The 13492-nt window shown below is 37.3% G+C and overlaps 1 protein-coding gene across 2 annotated transcripts in view; it reads right to left on the reverse strand.

The window, feature by feature from the left end:
* Positions 1 to 7004: 7004 nt before the first annotated feature.
* Positions 7005 to 13492, reverse strand: part of itga6b (integrin, alpha 6b) — a 60342-nt gene continuing 53854 nt past the window's right edge. The window contains exons 23-26 of one of the 2 annotated variants that reach the window (XM_063009303.1): positions 12869 to 12967; positions 12404 to 12529; positions 11709 to 11800; positions 7005 to 9319 (exon numbers count right to left, since the gene is read on the reverse strand). In XM_063009303.1, coding sequence (XP_062865373.1) covers positions 11732 to 11800; positions 12404 to 12529; positions 12869 to 12967 — 294 coding nt within the window. In that variant the 3' untranslated portion in view covers positions 7005 to 9319; positions 11709 to 11731. The remainder of the gene's footprint in view (positions 9320 to 11708; positions 11801 to 12403; positions 12530 to 12868; positions 12968 to 13492) is intronic. The other variant, XM_063009304.1, reaches the window with a different exon arrangement.

The raw sequence follows: 13492 nt of genomic DNA on the forward strand, positions 1-13492 counted from the left end.
TCAGTTTTAACTAAAACAAAACTGCTTTATTGTTCAGAGCATCAGCATACAGAGACGCAGAACATGCGAGTGTGCAGGGTGCGTTCCAACAACACACCGAGAGGAGGGAATAGGGGTACACACTTCAAAAGTGCACTCGTCTAACAAAATGCATAAATAGACAGTCGCTCTACACTTACTATGCAACCACATAGCGTTTTTGGCCATGTTTGTTAAAAAAAAAACAGTTACGAATGACCACTACTACTGTCGTTCAGAACGTAAACACTGTAACCGGAAGTCAAAAACCGGCTTCAGCTACGAATCACGGGAAAGGTCAAAGTTCAGGAAAATCGTGGATACATGACCCCATCCATCCTCCCTTCAATACGGTGCAGTCGTCCTGTCCCCTTTGCAGAAAAGCACCCCCAAAGTATGATGTTTCCACCCCCATGCTTCAAGGTTGGGACTGGTTGTACTCATCCTTCTTCTTACTCCAAACACGGCGAGTGGAGTTGATACCAAAAAGCTCTATTTTGGTCTCATCTGACCACATGACCTTCTCCCATGCCTTCTCTGGATCATCCAGATGGTCATTGGCGAACTTTAAACGGGCCTGGACATGTGCTGGCGTGAGCAGGGGGACCTTGCATGTCCTGCAGGATTTTAATCCATGGCGGCATAGTGTGTTACTAATGGTAATCTTTGAGACTGTGGTCCCAGCTCTCTTCAGGTCATTGACCAGGTCCTCCCGTGTGGTTCTGGGCTGATTCCTGACCTTTCTCAGGATCATCCTTACCCCATGAGTTGAGATCTTGCATGGAGCAGCAGACCGAGGAAGATTGACAGTCATCTTGTGTTTCTTCCATTTTCTAATAATTGCACCAACAGTTGTTGCCTTCTCACCAAGCTGCTTGCCTATTGTCCTGTAGCCCATCCCAGCCTTGTGCAGGTCTACAATTTTGTCCCTGGTGACCTTAGACAGCTCGTTGGTCTTGGCATGGTGAAAAGTTGGAGTGTGTTTGATTGAGGGTGTGGACAGGTGTCTTTTATACAGGTAATGAGTTCAAACAGGTGCAATTAATACAGGTAATGAGTGCAGAATAGGAGGGCTTCTTAAAGAAAAACTATCAGGTCTGTGAGAGCCAGAATTCTTGCTGGTTGGTAGGTGATCAAATACTTATTTTATGCCGCTCAGGTGGCGCAGCGGTAAAAAGACACGCTGCAAACCAGGGCTGGATTCTGAGTACGTAGTAACGAATCAGCTTTGAACCGGTGAAGCAGAGCTGGAGTGGCTGTATGAGCAACGATTGGCCGGTTGCTCAGTTGGGGGGGGGTGGGACACGGTTCTTTGTCCCACCCCCCCAACTGAGCAACCGGCTAATTGTTGCTCATTGAGAGAGATGTGGGTCTCTCTCTGTCAGAATGCGATTACAACCTCTGCCGGCTAATTACGACCTCTGACCTCTGCGCCTACACAAGAGATGAGGAAGAGTGCCCTTAGGGTGTGTCTCTCTGCATGCAATGCTAGGTGGCGCCAAACTCATCAATGTGTGGGTGGCAAAAATGCATCTGGCTGCTGCTCATGTTTCGGAGGGGATATGGGTTAGCTTTGTCTATGCCGAACCCTGCCCTGACCGAGGAGATCAGAGAGGAAGCACGATGCAAATTGAACAATAGGATGCGCTAAAGGGGGGAGAAAAAGGGGGAAAAATTATAAAAAAGAAAAAGAAAAAAAACCTTACTTTATGCAATAAAATGCAAATTAATTATTAAAAATCATACAATGTGATTATCTGAATTTTTTTTTTAGATTCTGTCTCTCACAGTTGAAGTGTGCCTACGATAAAAATTACAGGCCTCTCCATTCTTTGTAGGTTGGAAAACTTGCAAAATCGGCAGTGTATCAAATACTTATTTTCCTCACTGTATGTGTCTCTGTGGTAATTTGCGTTTCTTAAAAACGCATGAAGCAGAACGCTGATTAACAGAACAAAGTAAGCACAGCCGGAGACAATGTTTTCTGATCTCTTCCCTACACACTTGCTCCCTATGCCCCTATAGTACACTTAACATTCTTAAAGGGCCAGACAGTATATTTGTAATTCACATTACATGGCAGGTAAGACATTAGAAAACAACATTCTTTTTCTTAGAATAGCCCTTTTTTAAGGAAAAATAGTTCTTGTGTGAATTACAAGGGCAGGAAAAACTACGGCAGACACAAAAATCAGAACGGGACGCTGCGTAATGTTATTATTACTTTTTGCTCCGTCTTTTATAACGCACATTACATACTACAACACTTGTACTGACACTTTTACCTTTTATAACATAAAAAAAACTGATTTTTATTCATAACTTCAATAGCATTCAAAGTATTCAGCATATTAAATTATTTTTATAGCTTTTACAATATTCATCAAATTGCTCCAAATCAAGTTGTATTTTATCAAGTGTAACCCACATTAAATACTACAACTCTTATACTGACACTTTCAACATTTTTTACACAATTAAAACAGATTTTTTATTCATTACTTTAATAGCATTTAAAGTATTCAGCATATTCATAATTTCAATAGCTTTTACAATATTCATCAAATTGCTCCAAAACAAATTATATATCAAGTGTAACCCACATTACATACTACATTTCTTATACTGACACTTTTACCATTTATTACAAAATAAAAACATTTTATTCATAACTTCAATAGCATTTATAGCATTCAGCATATTAAGAACTTCAATAGCTTTTAAAATATTTAAATATCTAAAACAAGCTGTATTTTATCAAGTGTAACCCACATTACACACTAAAACTCCTACACTGACACTTGTCCTATTTTTTACACAGTAAAAAAACTGAAATAAATTGTATTATATCAAGTGTAACCCGCCTTACATATTACAACTCTTATACTGACACTTTGTTTTTTATTCTATAATAAATAGTACAATTTTTATCCATAACTTCAATAGCATTTAAAGCATTCAGCATATTAAGAACTTCAATTGCTTTCAAAATATTCATCAAAATGCTCAGAAACAACTTGTATTTTATCAAGTGTAACTCACATTACATACTATACTGAACCCTTATACTGACACTTTTACTCGTTTTTACACAGTAAAAAAACCAGATTTTTTTTATCCATAACTTCAATAGCATTTAAAGTACTCAGCAGATCAATAACTTCAATAGCTTTTAAAATATGCATCCAATTCCTCCAAAACAAATTGTATTTTATCAAGTGTAACCCACATTACATATTACAACTCTTATACTGACACTTTTACACTGTTTTACATAATAAAAAAAATTATTTTTATACATAACTTCAATGGCATTTAAAGTACTCAGCATATCAATAGCTTTATTAGCTTTTAAAATATCCATCCAATTGCTCCAAAAAAAATTATATATTATCAAGTGTAACCCACATTACACACTACAACTCTTTTTTTTACCTTGTTTTACATTATAAAACCAGATTTTTTATCCATAACTTCAATAGCATTTAAAGTACTCAGCAGATCAATAACTTCAATAGCATTTAAAGTACTCAGCAGGGGTGCGTTTCCCGATAATAATTGATCTTAGCGATTTACGAACAACTTTAAGAATGACGTAACTTTAAGAAGGCCAATTTTGCGAGTGTTTCCCAAAAGCCCTCGTAAGTCTCCGAAACCACAAACGAGGTGTAAGTGGTTCTTTGTTTGCTCCGCCTCTGAAAAGGCACCACCAGTCGAAAACTGAATCACCGATTATCATATACTTTCTCATTATTACATCACAAAAAGCAAATCATTCTTCAAGAAAACCTTTTTTTATGAACTACTAACCAATAGATCTTTAAATTACTGGTATAAAAACATTACATTTGCAATCGCTATCTGTTGCATATTAAGGCTATAAATAGGGTCACAATTAACCTTTCATGCATCAATCCAGAAAAGCATGCCAAGTCTACAGCGCAAACTGGGGCATAATTTAGGTAAGAGAGGGCCAAGACAGGTGTAGGTCAGTTATCTGCAACAGGCCTTACTGTGGAAGAGGAAGCAACACTGACAATACTAGGTCCGGCAGCCACTGAAGGGATAGCTGGGGGAGTAAATGTATGTTTAAAGTTCCCATCTACCCATCTACCCCATCTCTTGTGCAGCCTTCACTTTGCAGCAGTCCTGGGTCATCTCATCTCCTGGGCCTTCCTCTGCACAGTCCAGTCAAATAGCTTTACCTGATCAACAGGACTTCATGGCCAAGCAGTTTTCAATGGCAGAATTATAGCTAACTAGTGCCATCTATTGATTCAGTTATAAAAAATAATAAAATGATTTAAACATTGAAATGCAACAGTGCTTATTTTATAGTCAAAATTGAATGAATGACCTGCACCTATATATATACAGTGTATCACAAAAGTGAGTACACCCCTCACATTTCTGCAAATATTTCATTATATCTTTTCATGGGACAACACTATAGACATGAAACTTGGATATAACTTAGAGTAGTCAGTGTACAGCTTGTATAGCAGTGTAGATTTACTGTCTTCTGAAAATAACTCAACACACAGCCATTAATGTCTAAATAGCTGGCAACATAAGTGAGTACACCCCACAGTGAACATGTCCAAATTGTGCCCAAAGTGTCAATATTTTGTGTGACCACCATTATTATCCAGCACTGCCTTAACCCTCTTGGGCATGGAATTCACCAGAGCTGCACAGGTTGCTACTGGAATCCTCTTCCACTCCTCCATGATGACATCACGGAGCTGGTGGATGTTAGACACCTTGAACTTTTCCACCTTCCACTTGAGGATGCGCCACAGGTGCTCAATTGGCTTTAGTCCATCACCTTTACCTTCAGCTTCCTCATCAAGGCAGTTGTCATCTTGGAGGTTGTGTTTGGGGTCGTTATCCTGTTGGAAAACTGCCATGAGGCCCAGTTTTCGAAGGGAGGGGATCATGCTCTGTTTCAGAATGTCACAGTACATGTTGGAATTCATGTTTCCCTCAATGAACTGCAGCTCCCCAGTGCCAGCAACACTCATGCAGCCCAAGACCATGATGCTACCACCACCATGCTTGACTGTAGGCAAGATACAGTTGTCTTGGTACTTCTCACCAGGGCGCCGCCACACATGCTGGACACCATCTGAGCCAAACAAGTTTATCTTGGTCTCGTCAGACCACAGGGCATTCCAGTAATCCATGTTCTTGGACTGCTTGTCTTCAGCAAACTGTTTGCGGGCTTTCTTGTGCGTCAGCTTCCTTCTGGGATGACGACCATGCAGACCGAGTTGATGCAGTGTGCGGCGTATGGTCTGAGCACTGACAGGCTGACCTCCCACGTCTTCAACCTCTGCAGCAATGCTGGCAGCACTCATGTGTCTATTTTTTAAAGCCAACCTCTGGATATGACGCCAAACACGTGGACTCAACTTCTTTGGTCGACCCTGGCGAAGCTTGTTCCGAGTGGAACCTGTCCTGGAAAACCGCTGTATGACCTTGGCCACCATGCTGTAGCTCAGTTTCAGGGTGTTAGCAATCTTCTTATAGCCCAGGCCATCTTTGTGGAGAGCAACAATTCTATTTCTCACATCCTCAGAGAGTTCTTTGCCATGAGGTGCCATGTTGAATATCCAGTGGCCAGTATGAGAGAATTGTACCCAAAACACCAAATTTAACAGCCCTGCTCCCCATTTACACCTGGGACCTTGACACATGACACCAGGGAGGGACAACGACACATTTGGGTACAATTTGGACATGTTCACTGTGGGGTGTACTCACTTATGTTGCCAGCTATTTAGACATTAATGGCTGTGTGTTGAGTTATTTTCAGAAGACAGTAAATCTACACTGCTATACAAGTTGTACACTGACTACTCTAAGTTATATCCAAGTTTCATGTCTATAGTGTTGTCCCATGAAAAGATATAATGAAATATTTGCAGAAATGTGAGGGGTGTACTCACTTTTGTGATACACTGTATATAGGTGCAGGTCATTCATTCAATTTTGACTATAAAATAAGCACTGTTGTATTTCAATGTTTAAATCATTTTATTATTTTGTATAACTGAATCAATAGATGGCACTAGTGTATAGTATATATATACTGAGCAGCCATAACATTAAAACTAGTTAGTGTGTGTTGTGCTGGTATGAGTGGATCAGACACAGCAGTGCTAATGGGGTTTTTAAACACCTCACTGTCACTTTTGCCTCAGTACTACTCAGAGAAGCTGCCTCATATCATGATGATCACACCTTAGTACTTTACACTGGGTATGGTGGTGAGCAAATTTTGGACATGCATTTCTGTGGCAGAGGTGTTAAAAAGAGGTGTAGCAAACTCCATGGGTAGTTTCTTTTAATTGTTTCTAAATTCTAAAATCTTTTCTTGCCACTGTGGCCTTTGTCTTGGTTTTTGGGCCTAGATTCTGTTAAGGTTTTTTAAGACAATGTCTATTGTGCTATCATGTAAATTAGACTTGACTTTTTTGGTTTTTTTTTTTTTTTTTGCATCAGGTATAGAAGAGAATATTGTGGTGCAGACAGTTCATTATGGATTTCTATTACTGTATGACTGTTTTTTTGCCTGCTGTTTTTAGTCCATCAACTTTTATTGAGTGCTGGAATTTCTCATACCAATCATTATGTGATCCAAGGATGATTTGTGGTACTATGTACACTTTTTTTTACAGTTTGACCAATTGTACTGACAGGGATGTTTATTTGACCAATTGTACTGACAGGGATGTTTAGGGTGGTTCTGTATCTTTTTTGTTTGTTCATTGACATCCTCCTTACAAACTTTTTTTTGTGTGCGCATACTTATACATCCACTTTATATAGGAATTAAATTAAATAAGAATAATAGAAGTGGCTAAATACATGTTTTACCCCACTGTGTGTGTATATATTAAATACATTATAACACAACACAATTTGGAAGAAGAAAAAACTGTACATCAATAATTTCATTTTTGTTTATTTTTTAGAATCCGTTTTGTTTGTTGGCTAAATGACACAAAAATAGGAATTATTTCAACTGAAATGTAAGATTAAATTCATCCATCAGCAGTTTTTTTTTTTTTTATAATAATAACCTCACATTACATCTTGTAACAATATTTTCTCAGCAGTCAGTTGTGGTTTAATATGGCTAAACCCCCCAATATAGTCAGTCATGTAACAAAAACACTTAACCAAGTTATATGCAAGGCTGTTCATTATAAAGTGGTGTTTGAATGCATTAATAAATTCTTGTTATTTTACAGTAGAACCCAGAAATTATGACCAGTGTAAAATGTAATGAGAAACTGCAATCGGTACCCATTATTACAATTAATAATAAAAATAACAAAAGCCCTATCTCACAAAACAATCATGTAGAGTTAAGACATATATTTACATTCATCCAAATAATACAAAAAAGTTTTTGAAAAGTCAAAAAAGAATTCTTGCATTGAGACGCTTAAGAGTCATTAAGAAGCATAAAGGAACTTTGGCCTGCTTGTAACAAAAAAAATACAACAAGAATAAATAGACATTTCAAAACTGTTATTAAGTAAATACACTTCTACACTTCTATGTGCTTATGAAACTGTAAAATACAGCAAACATTTCCCATAGATTGTTTCTAGACTAGAACTGAACAGTTACCAGAAATCATATAATATGATTTTTTATTAAACCTATATGCTATACTACAATACAAGCCAGCTTTATTAAAACACTTACTGTCTGTATGTTTTTTACAAAGCTAGATATTGTACACAATAGTACTGGACTGTGTTTAGTGATCCATGATGAGAACTTGTGGACTTAACAGTGATTGCAATACTTCATGAACTTTTAATTAACAATTACAGTTCGAATTTGAGACAGAAGCAGCATTACTATGCCATCTATAATGCTGTGTAAATAATAAAGTCAAATCTCTACTAATTGGCAAACACAACTGAACTAAAAACCAAAGTTGGATAATTGATAAGTTCCTATTTTGTCAATCATAATCATAATAGAAACATTATCACCCCGGTGTTCTTGCTAGAATGCATTTATTCTTATTTCTAAGCGTGAACATGCATTCAGGAAATGGTAGTGCTTTTTTTTTTTTTTAAGCGAGCAGTTCTAGATTTAGCTACTGTAGGATCAGAGAAAGTTCTGAAATAGAGGCAGTTAAATAGATCCCCACTGTTCAGCTCTAACATGGACATGATTTGACCCGAGTGGCCCGTAGGTGTGTGAAGTATGCATGCTAACAGTATCTGAAGGGGTAAATAGGATGACGTTCTATGAGTATTCAAACACTTTTGTTTTTTATTTAATTTACTTCCAGTGCATATAGCCAAATAAATTATATGTTATAAACTTTATATACTATGTATTATATAATAACTTTATACATTATATATTATTATGTTTGGAGAAAAAAAAAAAACCTATTTGTATTTAGTAAAAAATATTTTTTTTTTACCATGTTCACTGCACATTGTGTCAAATCTCCCTGACCCATATGAGCACCTTTTATCATTTATCCAGGTACAGTTATTATTTATTTATTATATTATTTATTAATTTGATTATTAATATGTAGCTTTTAATATTTAGTTTTTAACCGTATACTTGTAGTAAAATTTATATTTTTCACCTCAATAATTTTTTAACATTTAAGCATCTTTATGCTTATTATTGTATGTTTGTATATATTGTATATATTACAAAAAAGTGTTTGAGTACCATGTAACAAAACCAATATGCCAAACTTAAAAATTACAATCATCTGACATTTCTATTAGTGAAACACTTACTGAAACAAGCTTGACGCAATTAGTGTTTTAGTGTTACATTAATCGTAGTTTATTCTGCCTTTGCATCCAAACATTAAGTAATGCTTCATTGAAGAACTACTAGGTATTTAAAAAATTTAAATATACTGACATATCAGTGCATTTTTATATTTTTAATTAAAGGGGGAATACATCTCACACTGCAGCTAATTATGTGTTATCTGAAAAATGTTTTTGTAACATTGTAATATTTACAATCAGAAGTTCAACTTGAAGGCTTAACGTCTTGAAGTAAAAAAGATGTCTTTGGTTTGCTGGTTGAAAGCAATTTGCTAATGTGCACTAGCAAAAGTTGTAGCTTAGGGCTATGAGTAGCTCTCATTTGTGTTCCAGTTGGTCATCCACTGTTTCTTCTCCCCAGAGGTCGGCTGTTTTCCGGGTGGATGTGCTCGCTCTTCTCTTTTTATCCGCACAGCATTGTAACTTGGAACTTGGTCATCATATTTGGAACGTTTGAAAAATCCACACTGGAGACATAGATAAGTATTAGTATTATTATTATTGTCTTTAAAACAAGGACACAATGAATGCATTATTAATACGTCAAATACGCAGCAACAATTTTGTTTAAGAGACAAAAAAGGAAATTGATGAAATTAACATGCACAGAAAGCAGGATAGATTAAAGTTTCAAGAAATTTTAGGCAAAACAAAAAGCACTGCAGTCAGGCTTTGCATGGCTATAATGTGTCAAAAACAAAACATGTCTGCACCTTTGATGCATTTTACCAAACAAGTCTGTTTAGTCATGCTTCAAATGTACTTCTACAGAAGACGCATTTAATGTAACCTGGACCGTTATTTAAAATAGCACTTTTACAATTACAATTTTGCACTGAATTTCCACTGCAACATTACACGTTCTATTTTAATTTTCTTCCTTAATAATGTGATTTGGCTTACACTGACCTTTTAATACACTGCCTGGCCAAAAAAAAGGTCACACACTGTAATATTTGGTTGGACCGCCTTTAGCTTTGATTACGGCACGCATTCGCTGTGGCATCGTTTCCACAAGCTTCTGCAACGTCACAACATTTATTTCTGTCCAGAGTTGCATTAATTTTTCCCCAAGATCTTGTATTGATGATGGGAGATTTGGACCACTGCGCAAAGTCCTCTGCAGCACATCCCAAAGATTCTTAATGGGGTTCAGGTCTGGACTCTGTGGTGGCCAATCCATGTGTGAAAATGATGTCTCATTCTCCCTGAACCACTCTTTCACAATTTGAGCCCGATGAATCCTGGCATTGTCATCTTGGAATATGCCCGTGCCATCAGGGAAGAAAAAATCCATTGATGGAATAACCTGGTCCATCAGTATATTCAGGTAGTCAGCTGACCTCATTCTTTGGGCACATAACGTTGCTGAACCTAGACCTGACCAACTGCAGCAACCCCAGATCATAGCACTGCCCCCACAGGCTTGTACGGTAGGCACTAGGCATGATGGGTGCATCACTTCAGACATCTCTCTTCTTACCCTGATGCGCCCATCACTCTGGAACAGGGTAAATCTGGACTCATCAGACCACATGACCTTCTTCCATTGCTACAGAGTCCAATCTTTATTCTCCCTAGCAAATTGAAGCCGTTTTTGCCGGTTAGCCTCACTGACAAGTGGTTTTCTTAAGGCTACACAGCTGTTTAGTCCCAATCCCTTGAGTTCCATTCGCATTGTGCGTGTGGAAATGCTCTTACTTTCACTATTAAACATTTCCCTATTGAGTTCTACCATTTGATTTCACCAAACATTTAAGTGATCGATCATTCAAGATTTTTTTCCGACCACATTCCTTCCTTGAAGATGATGTTTCCCCACTGTCCTTCCACTTTTTAATAATGCGTTGGACAGTTCTTAACCCGATTTTAGTAGTTTCAGCTTCTCCTTAGATGTTTTCTCTGCTTGATGCATGCCAATAATTTGACCTTTCTGAAACAGATGAACATCTTTTCCACAACCACAGGATGTGTCTTTCCACATGGTTGTTTAACAAATGAGAAGCTACTCACTGCATCAGTTAGGGTTAAATAACTTGTTGCCAGCTGAAACAGAATTACCAATGCAAAAATTATCCAATGGGAGGCTCTTACCTATTTGCTTAGTTTAATCCAGGTGGTGACCTTTTTTTTGGCCAGGCAGTGTATATTACCTTGTTAATGTGAAACATTCAAATCCTTTAATCTGCATTTATTTCACCTAAGTCTGTTGAAACCCATAGAATTAATTGTTTTAAGCAATTGATCAAGCAACTGATGAAGGAAAACAAAAAAAAATATTTTAAGTTAAATGGTCATAAGTGAGCCTTAATTTTTAAGTACATACTTGTTGCTGATAATGTGTATTTATCTGGCTTAAACAGTGTACATTCTATAAATTATGCATTATCTAAATTTCTCCTATACTAGGAAAGTTATAGCTGCACATTTACATTACTTGGTGGAGGTGAAACGTTGGTCTTTTACACATGTAGGTAGTGTCAATTACTGACATCATACATAATGCAGTGAAAATGGCATTTTGCTTGTAATACTTTTTTCTCAAAACAAGTAGGGCAGCATGTGATGTTTTTGACACAAACATTTAAGTAGATGATTATACAGTCATTAAGATTTACAGTATACAAGAAGCAGTTCATGAGGGAATAGTATACACCACGTATGTAACCCCTTTAACACCAGCAGCAACACCAGACTTGAAAGACCTGCACCGTATTAGCATTAGAATTAGCGCCAGGCTCATCACTTTGCGAGGGAAGCAGTGATGAGAGCCACCGACACACCACATCCAGCAAAATGCAGTGAGTTAGCATGGCCTAAACCCACTCCCCATGCCAATCTGTAGACATGTGTTACCCAGAGAGATTCTGTCTCTCCCTCTATGCATCTGCAGTCAGTCTCTCTTTCTCAGGTTCATTTTTGGGGTCGCTTTTGCCGAAGAAACCACACTAAGGAAAGTAAAGTAGGTTGGTTGCGAACAAACAGCCATATGAAAAACTGTTGTGTGTTTTGTGCATTTTTTATGTTCTTATATACCACACGGCAGAATGTATCTGTACACCACATCCACTTCTTATAAATCTTATTTTTAAACCCTAAGCTTCCATGTAAAATTGGTGCACTAACAACATTTACTTTTTGTGTTATGGCTGCAAAAATTAAATACCATTCAGCCACTAATTTGGGGCAAATAGGAAGTGTTGGCTAATTAAGCGTTCCCACACCTCAGCAAACCATTTTAGGGGCCTTATCTTGTGCACTGGGAACTGTCATGTTGAAACAGAAGGGTTGTCCCTAAACTGTTGGCTCAAAGCACTCAATTTCACTAGAAGACAATGTAGCATTAAGACTTTATATCAATAGACTAAACTAGGGTGCTCGGGTAGCACAGTGGTCTATTATGCTAGCCCACCACCAGCTGGTGAGTTATGGCTAAAATATCTTTAAATAGGGGTGTCCACATACTTTCAGCCATGTAGTATGTATATTACAATGAAAATTAGCATTTTCTGATGAGGATAAAATAGCTTGTTTCTGTTGTCATGTCTTACCTTCCAGAGCAGGAATGCAAGTAATGCCAGCAGCAGCAGCCCCAGTAATATTGCTACCAGTATGATCCACCAAGCTAAACCTCCAATCTGTGCTGCCTTGCGTACTGGAAACACGGTCACTCGTACCTAATACACAAACACACCCATAATGTGTCATAAATAATAATCATGTAACAAACAATAGTCTAAACTATTAATAGTTTTAAAAAAGTATTTATCCATCAAGTGAATAAACTGTAACCTGGCTAAGGTTAACCAGGTACAATTAAAATAAATGAGCATAGTGTAAAAAAACACGCTAGCACATCAGAGCTGACAACTCACACTCGCAAGTTTGACTCTCAGCTTAGCACGTCTATACAGACAAGGGTGGGAGTGGCAGAGAGGATTCCCGATAAATGATGCAATTACGTATGTCTCCACATATATACACATAGGCTAAGTAGATAAGTGGTTGTAACTGACCTGTGCGTCTTTATTTGGCAGCACTACATTTTTAGCGGTAGCGTCCAGACTGAGCGATGCTTTCACCAGGATGTCAACGTAATTCATTTGGTTAAAATCCTGCATGGAACAGCAACACAAACATATAAAAACAATACAATTAACTATGTCATAATATACTTTCAAAAACAGTCTAAATCCTGCCTGCATTTCAAAATTCTAATACATAATTTGGTTGATTCGCCGTTTTACAGTTAAATGGGCATAAATTGTTCAGTTGTTCCTATGTTTTATTTATTTTTATTTGATTCGTTTTAGCACCGTACCGACACACTGGGGTCATTTATACGGCAATACTCAAGTTGCTTCTTCACTTTGTTTAATTTAAAACGAATTATAAAAGATGTTTTAGATTTAAATATGTTTAAATCAGTCAGTCTTAAATACAGTGTATCACAAAAGTGAGTACACCCCTCACATTTCTGCAGATATTTAAGTATATCTTTTCATGGGACAACACTGACAAAATGACACTTTGACACAATGAAAAGTAGTCTGTGTGCAGCTTATATAAGAGTGTAAATTTATTCTTCCCTCAAAATAACTCAATATACAGCCATTAATGTCTAAACCACCGGCAACAAA

This window comes from Trichomycterus rosablanca, chromosome 15, assembly GCF_030014385.1.
Source record: "Trichomycterus rosablanca isolate fTriRos1 chromosome 15, fTriRos1.hap1, whole genome shotgun sequence".
In the NCBI taxonomy this organism is placed as follows: Eukaryota; Metazoa; Chordata; class Actinopteri; order Siluriformes; family Trichomycteridae; genus Trichomycterus; species Trichomycterus rosablanca.